The 7,861-nt window shown below is 51.5% G+C and overlaps 1 protein-coding gene across 2 annotated transcripts; it reads left to right on the top strand.

Moving 5' to 3' along the window:
- Positions 1–646: 646 nt before the first annotated feature.
- Positions 647–4,998, top strand: KLF4 (KLF transcription factor 4). Of its 2 annotated transcripts, XM_068667101.1 has the most exons (4): positions 649–1,049; positions 1,159–2,113; positions 2,213–2,377; positions 3,871–4,998. In XM_068667101.1, exons 1-4 carry the CDS (start codon positions 954–956, stop codon positions 4,044–4,046), a joined length of 1,392 nt encoding a protein of 463 aa, XP_068523202.1. In that variant the 5' UTR covers positions 649–953; the 3' UTR covers positions 4,047–4,998. The 2 variants fall into 2 exon arrangements, with proteins under 2 accessions (XP_068523201.1, XP_068523202.1); XM_068667100.1 differs by having other exon boundaries at positions 647–1,049; positions 1,159–2,377.
- Positions 4,999–7,861: the final 2,863 nt, after the last annotated feature.

A 7,861-nucleotide genomic window follows, 5' to 3' on the forward strand; every position in this document is an offset into this window, starting at 1 on the left:
TATTTTACTTTATATTATTTTATTTCTTTATTTTACTTTATATTATTTTATTACTTTATTTTACTTTATATTATTTTATTACTTTATTTTACTTTATATTATTTTATTACTTTTTTCTTACTTTACATTTTCATTTTAATTTTTTTTTTTTTTCATTTCACTTAATTTCACCTAATTCCAGCTGTTACGCTACGCTATCCCATCCCGTCCCGTCCCGTGCCTTGCCACCCCCGGGGAAGCCCCCCCCTGCGGGGCGCGCTCCCGCGGCCCATCCCTCCCGGCGGGAGCGCGCACTGCCCCCCCCTCCTCCCTCCTCCCTCCTCCCCCCTCCTCCCTCCTCCTCCTCCCTCCCCTCCCCTCCCCTCCCCTCCCCTCCCCGCCCCGCCGAAGGTGCGCGGGCATCCCCGGCCCCCCCCCCCCCCAACCCCCCCGCGGTGACGTCAGCGCCCCTCCTGCGTCACGCACCGGGGCGGGACGGGGCGGGGCGAAGCGCGGCGCTCCCGCCCCCCCCCCCCGTTGTTTCCCGCCTCCCCCCGCCCCCCCCCGCGGTCCCCACGTGTCCCCAGTTTGTTTTCGCCGTCGCCACGGCAGCGCTGGGCGGGCCCGGCGCGAGGTGAGGTTATAAAAGGGGCGGCGGCGGCGGGCGGCGGGCAGTGCCGAGCGGGGCGCGGCGGGCGGCGGGCGGCGGCTGCGGAGCGCGGCGCGGCCCCTCCCTCCCTCCCTGCCTGCCCTCCCTCCCCTCGCTGCTCTCCCCCTCTCCTCCGACACCGGTTCCCCCATGGCCGCGGCTCCCCGGGCAGCAGCAGCAGCAGCAGCATCACCACCGGCAGCACCCCCCCGCTCCGCCCTGCCGCTGCCCCCGCCGCCCGCCCCCGCCGCCTGACGCCCGCGGTGCGGTGCGGAGCGGAGCCGTGCCCCCGGAGCGGAGCCGTGCTGCAGGCAGCGGGTGCGCGATGGCGCTGAGCGGCACGCTCCTCCCCTCCATCGCCACCTTCGCGGCGGGCGCCGCGGGCCGCGAGAAGGCGCCGCGGCCGGCGGGACCCGGCAACGTGAGTATCGGCGGGGCGGGGGCGCGGCGCCGGGGTCGGTACCGCGGGGTGGCGGGGGCGGTGGCGGTGTGGCTGGAGCGGGCTCTGAGCCGTGCCCGTGTCCCCGCAGCGCTGGCGGGAGGAGCTGTCGCAGCTGAAGCGCCCGGCGCTGCCGGCCCGTCCCGTGGAGGCGCCGCCACCGCCGCCGCCGTCGGAGCTGGAGGCGGCCGCCGCTGCCCTGGGTCCCCGGCGCGACGCCGAGGAGTTCAACGAGCTGCTGGACTTCGACTTCATCCTCTCCAACTCGCTCATGCACCAGGAGCCCGCCGCCGCCGCCGCCGTGGTGGTGGCACCCGCAGCAGCAGCAGCAGCAGCAGGAGCAGGAGCAGCAGCCCCGGCCCCCGCCGCCAGCCCCTGCCCCGCCGGGCCCTTCGCCTACCCGCTGCCCCGCGCCGAGCCCGGCGGCCTCCTCTACGGCGGGGCCGGCAGCCGCGATGGGGCTCCTGCCGCCGCCGGCCCGGCCGCCGCCCCCTTCAACCTGGCCGACATCACCGACGTGTCGCCCTCCGGAGGCTTCGTGGCCGAGCTGATGCGGCCCGAGCTGGACCCGGTGTACCTGCCGGCCCCCGCCGCCGCCCTGCCGCCGCTGGGCAGCCTGCAGGGCAAGTTCGTGGTGAAGGCCGTGGGCGACTACAGCCACCCGGGGCTCAGCCCCAAGAGCGGCCCCCCGACGGCCCCGCCGCCCGGCACCGAGGGACCCGCGGCGCCCCCCTACAGCCCCCTGCCGCGGATGTGCCCCAAAATCAAGCAGGAGGCCACCCCGCCCTGCACGCTGGCCCCGCCGCCGCCGCACGGGAGCGGCCCCCGAGGAGCCCCCCAGCACGACTTCGCCATGGGCCGCCTGCTGCCCGCCCGGACTACGCCTTCGCTGGGTCCCGAGGAGATGCTGAGCAGCAGGGACTGTCTCCCCGCCGCCCCGGGGCTGAGCCACCCACCGCTGCCGCTGCCCCCGGGGTACCCCCCAGCCCCCGGCTACCCTGCCTTCCTGCCCGAGCAGCTGCCCCCCAGCACGCTCCAGTACCAAGGTGAGTCCCCGCACCTGCCTCCTCGCCCAGGAGACGGGTGTGCCATGTGCCCACGCCGGCACCGTGGCGGTGCTCACTCTGCGCCTTCCCTGCCTCTAGAGCTGATGCCGCCGGGGAGCTGCCTGCCCGAGGAGACCAAGCCAAAGAGGGGACGCCGGTCGTGGCCTAGGAAAAGGACGGCCACGCACACCTGTGACTACGCGGGCTGCGGCAAAACCTACACCAAGAGCTCGCATCTCAAGGCGCATCTGAGAACCCACACAGGTGAGACCCTGCGTGGGGTCACCGGGCTGCTGGGGCGTGGGGCGAGCCCCCACGGACAGCAGAAAGGGGGCAGACAGGAGGGGAGCCAAAAGGAGCGAGCCCCAACCTTTCTCTGCTGGGTTTCTGGGCGCGTTTCTTCTCCCCTTGGCTACGTTCAGTCCTGTGCAGTCTTTGCTTACTGGCTCTGCGTTTCACTTAATGGTGCAGAATGACTCAGATGTGGGAGAGGGTGGGTTTCTTGCCGAGGCAAAGTTTGTTGCTCTTCTCTTGCTGTGCGTCTGGCTAATTAGCAGGTAGTTGGAAGTCGGTTGGGATTTGTTGCTGTAGATGTTGTTGGCCCACTTCAGAGGAAGGAGCAGCCCTCTCTCTAAGATTCTGCTTTCTTTGTTCGTGGTTAAGTGCTTCGTACACAACCCTCTTGTCTTGGCTTGCTCTGGTTCAAGGGCTCCTGTAGCTGACGGTGCCTTTAGCTATAACTCACCGGAGCCTTGACACCTCTGCGAGCTGCCGTTCCCTTTCTGAGCCCAACAGTGACAGGCTCCGTGCAGCTGTGTTGGTGGCAGTGCCGGGAGTGCCTCGCCTACGTGTGGGAGCATATCTGCTCCAGGGTTATAGCACCAAAGAGACGGGGTTTAACAGCTCGCTGGTGACTGCTAGAATTCGGATAAAATCTGCCAAAGTGCGCATCTGAGCTTGAGTTCAAACTTCAGCCTTACAGCGGAATGCCGTATTGCAATAGCTGAGCTTGTGAAAGCAGGTACATCATGCGCAGTTTCGCCAGTGCAGGCATTCCGTAACAGCGGTTAAATAACCTGGAAATTTGCATAATTTAAGTCCCGGGATTGTGAGTTTGATTCAAAACTTTCTCCCGAAGAGGAGGTGGGAAAGGGAGAAACAACAGCTTAGTGGTTAGGCTACGTGTTCGGCTAACGGCAGCGGGAAGAAAAATTGGTCAAGTGAACAGTTCCTCCTGCCCGTCCCGAGACTGCCAGCGTGGTCTCCAGGAGGTGTAGGACCGAGTTCGTAATTGTCAGGGAAGTTTGTCTTGCAGTCAACAGCAGTTTTGCTGTTGTGAAGACTGAGAGATTGAGCTCTTAATCGAGCTGAGCTAATGAAAGCAGTTTCCAACTGGTTTTAATTGAGACCTACAATTATCTAAATGCATTTTTATTTTTTTTTTGCTGAGCTATTTCTGGTTGATATTTGATTGTGTAACGTTAGCCAGCAAAAACACAGTCTTAACGCCTGTGTTCTAAAGCCTCGTGTACAAGACAAACTTTAGCGAAGATTTCAGTGGTGTTCATGCTGTATAATACCTGTAATGTCTTGAAAAGACTTAGTCTGCTTGTAGTTTGCTTACAACCCCTTCAACAACTTTGTTGCTTTTTGATACTTTTTCTGTTTTCCTCTTGAAAGTCAGGTGTTAGCAGTGGAGTGGAAACAAAGGTAGCCACAAATAAACCTTGCTGACATGTTGTTTCTGTTTTTGAAAGGTGAGAAACCTTATCACTGTGACTGGGAAGGCTGCGGATGGAAGTTTGCCCGATCCGATGAACTTACTCGTCACTACCGAAAACACACGGGCCACCGCCCTTTCCAGTGCCAGCGGTGTGACAGAGCGTTTTCCAGGTCGGATCACCTCGCCTTACACATGAAGAGGCACTTTTAATTGGAAGCAGTGGATCTTTCCCCAACTGCCTTAGAGATTCAGTATTTTACAGCACAAGGACTGTCTTCCGCAAGAAGGGGAGAACCCAGCTTAAGCACTACACAGAATCAAGGTGAAGTCTTCCAAAGAGTGGAAAGAGGGATAATTGCATATAGACATTGCAACTTTTTTTTTATATATATATATATATATATATATATACATTTAAAAGAAAACCAAAAACATTGGGGTCAATGACTGGATCTTCTATCATTCCATTTGTAAATCCAACTTGAATTATTTCCGGACTACAAAATGCCAAGGAGTGACTGGAAGTCACGGATATCAGGGTTAAACAGACTGTGTGTAGTTCGGAGGGTGGGGATATTACACAGGGAAATGACATTCCCTTAAATTTTCTTTCAATGCAATATTAGATGTAAATGTCATCTTGTACTTTCCTTTTTTTCCTTCTAAAAGCCATTACGATGTTAGAAGAGGAGGAAAAATTCAGGTACAGAGTTATGTTTTAAAAGCCTATTTCATGGTGCTTAGTGACTGTTGGTTTTAGAGGTACCAAAAACAGGAAGCCAAAGTTCTCAAACTGCTGCATATCTGACAAGGAAATATTTTTGTCTTCCGATCGCCAATTATGACCTAAATCAGGTAAATAATCCTGGTTTATCTTTTTTTTTTTTAAAGAAAATAACTTTATGCAGACAGTCTGTAATGCACTGTGGTTTCGATGTGCAATAGTTTGTACAATGGTTTATTCCCAAATATGCCTTAAGCAGAACAAATGTTTTCTATATAGTTCTTTACATAATAAATATGTAATATAAATTTAAGCAAACTTCTATTTTGTATATTTGTAAACTACGAAGTAAAAAAAAAAAAGAACATTTTGGAGTTTGTATTTTGCATATTCAAGCGGAAAATAAGTTTTAAATAAACCTATAATATTTTATCTGAATGGCTTTTGTAATTTTCTTCTGTGCATGGATATGTCCAAAGAAAGCTTAGGTGTTTGTTAGTGGTTGAGTTTCCCAAGGCAGAGGGGGTGGTGAGGGCTTGTAGCCTCAGGACTCTGGAAGAGGTAGGATAGATAAGTGCAGTTCTGATTAAAAAAAACACAACTGAGGAAAAAAAAAATGTGTATTTTTTTGTTGCACATACTGAAGTGTGTGTTACCAGCATTACCAGCATCATGAAACATAATTTTTAAGGTAGCAATTACCTGTTAGAGGACATGTCCATTTGGCACGTTAGACTTCGCATATACAAATATAACAAATTTTTAAAATTTGTAGTGGTCTTTTTCACATGTAAGACTTCTAGCTTCATTTTCTTGGGCTTCTTAGATAAGCTTGTGTAATTCCTGTCACTTTCAAGTGAATGAACAAGGATCAGTTGAGTAACATAGTGAAGACTAAGCGTGAATTAAGGAATAACATGCATGCATAAAACACCTTTAAACAATAAACTACATGCAGTCTCATTTAATTTGAAGCCTGCTCTGTCCTGGAAATTCAATAAGCCAACAGTATGTGAAGAGCCAAAATTCCTGTAGGAGTCCTGGTATACATATGTAACTTGGGAATGTTGACCATGCAGAATCTAGATGCACATTCGGGACGTGTTGCTGCCAGTTCTCCAGTGTACCTTCAGCTGCACTTGCTTTCCTGCAGTCAATGTAGTGAGCCCATTGCATGGCTTGGGTAGTTAGCGCTTTTGTTGTAGTTGTCCTTAGGGACCTCATTGCTCTACTTTCTTTACAAACATGTAGCAATAAGATGATTTCAACATGAATACTTGCTGAATAGGACATGCTTTTCTAACTACTCTTTGTAAAGAGAAGGAAGAAGTGATTCTTCTCCCTCTATTTTAAAATGTACGTCAGCCAGGAATCTGTGTGTGTATATATATATATATAATGCTGAATAAAGCTGACCATGGAAAATAAATTACAGGCAAGAGCCATTCCTATTTTTTCAGCAGTTAAAGCAGGAGCTGTAATATCAACTTCTTGTTCCACATGTCCCATTTAATTCCACATTTTCTTGTGTTCTTTGTGTAGTGACTGGCACCTTTTCTTTCTAAAGCTATATAAGTCCCACAGCGATGCTGAAACTATTTCTCACCCCTTATCTACTAGGCAGGCTTTGTTCACCTGGAGCTATCTTAGTTGGTTTGGTTCGTAGGTAACATGGGGAACAGGGAATGTCTTGTTTGGTTTGCAAATATCAGCTATTTAAAGCTGAATTAAAGTTATGAGTCATCCTGAAGCTTTTTTTTTATGTGGAAACTTAAAAACAGTAATTTCTGACATTTTTCTGTTGCTTTGGATGTGGGTCCTAGGGAAGGTATCCAAGGTCAGTGTTGTAGCTGACCTGGAGTGTTCTGTCTCTAACACTGGTACACACTTGGGTAGCTGTAGGATCACCTTTGTAGTACTGCTGTTCAGCATGTCCTAAATCTGTGCAAGGTTTATGTCCTAACACATCCATATGTACTGAAATCAGCAGGTTTCATCTGAGAAACTTGTTGGGTTCTTTTTGTTTTGTTTTTGCGTTCCCCGTGTGCTGTCATTATAAAACCTTAGGAATTTTATAAGGTGCTCTAGCATTTACTAATCTGTATCTGTTAATGCCAACTTCAGTTTCTCTTTGATGGTTTTATAGACCCTAGGTTTATAGTTGCACAAACAATAGTGTTCTTGAAATGGGGCTTTGTTCTCTTCTCCCACATGACTTTTTTTCCCCCTGTTCCTAACTAAGCTGTCCTCATGTATGACTTTCTTTCCAGAGCTAAACCGACGCAGTTGTAGCTTGGTATTTAAAAAGAAATGCTGCTGTTCCTTTAACCATTTCCAAAATGCTATTCCTATACTTTCGGGACAGGAGCCAACAGTCAATTTTTGCCGCACAGTATGCAGCCCGGGAGAGGCAGTGCTTGTTCTTAAGGAGGTCTCTGGGGGAAATACTGAAACGAGCAGTCGTACCAGTTGTGCTCTGCTCGCATAGGTAGAGCTACAAATAGCACGTCCTGTTCGCCACCTGCTTCATTGTGTCTGTCCTCCTGGAACTGCACTTAGGTGCAAGATCATAAATGGGTGCAGTGGAGCAACACATAAATCAAAAGCCGTATCTAGTAAAGCGTATGTAAAACACCAAGCAGTCTTGTAAGGGTGTCTTGAAAAACGGGATTTGTTTAGCATTACTAAAGTTATATTCATGTGTTGCTCTGCTCAGGCTTGGGCGTCTGGAAGCTGGGTTTATTAGGGGTGGCCTCTCTGACATAGGGTGAGCACCTCCGGAGCTGCCCCGGAGCATGACTTTAGCTACGGAAGGGAAAAGCTCCCCGGGCAGAGAATGATCTCTGCAGTCAAGCTGCAGCCATCCTTAATTCTGCTCACCCCTCGCCCAAATCTCTCTCCTGAGCACGTTTAACGTGTGAAGATGGAGCTGTTTTAAACAAGATGACACACGTCTGCCTACCGGGTGCCAAGTGTTCAAAAGTGGCATCGGAACAAAAACCTGCTCAGAGCCGCAGCGCTTCTGTGCACTTGTCTGCTGCACACTGCGGGGCTGGAAGCTTCGTGTGCTTCAAACTTGCTTGCTGCATGCAACCTGGCACAAATGCCTTCAGCTTTCCCCTGTCACGTGGAGCTGTGCTTTGAAAAGAGTTGCTTTTCCCCCCATGGAGTTTACCAACCCCTGCCACTGCTGAAGTCAACTGCGAATCTCGCAGGGATTTGTATTAAGCTGATATGAATCAGTGAATTTCATTCCCCTTCTCTTTAATAAGGGGAGATCAGAGACTCCTGCGGTTAATCA

Source organism: Anas acuta, chromosome Z (assembly GCF_963932015.1).
Source record: "Anas acuta chromosome Z, bAnaAcu1.1, whole genome shotgun sequence".
In the NCBI taxonomy this organism is placed as follows: Eukaryota; Metazoa; Chordata; class Aves; order Anseriformes; family Anatidae; genus Anas; species Anas acuta.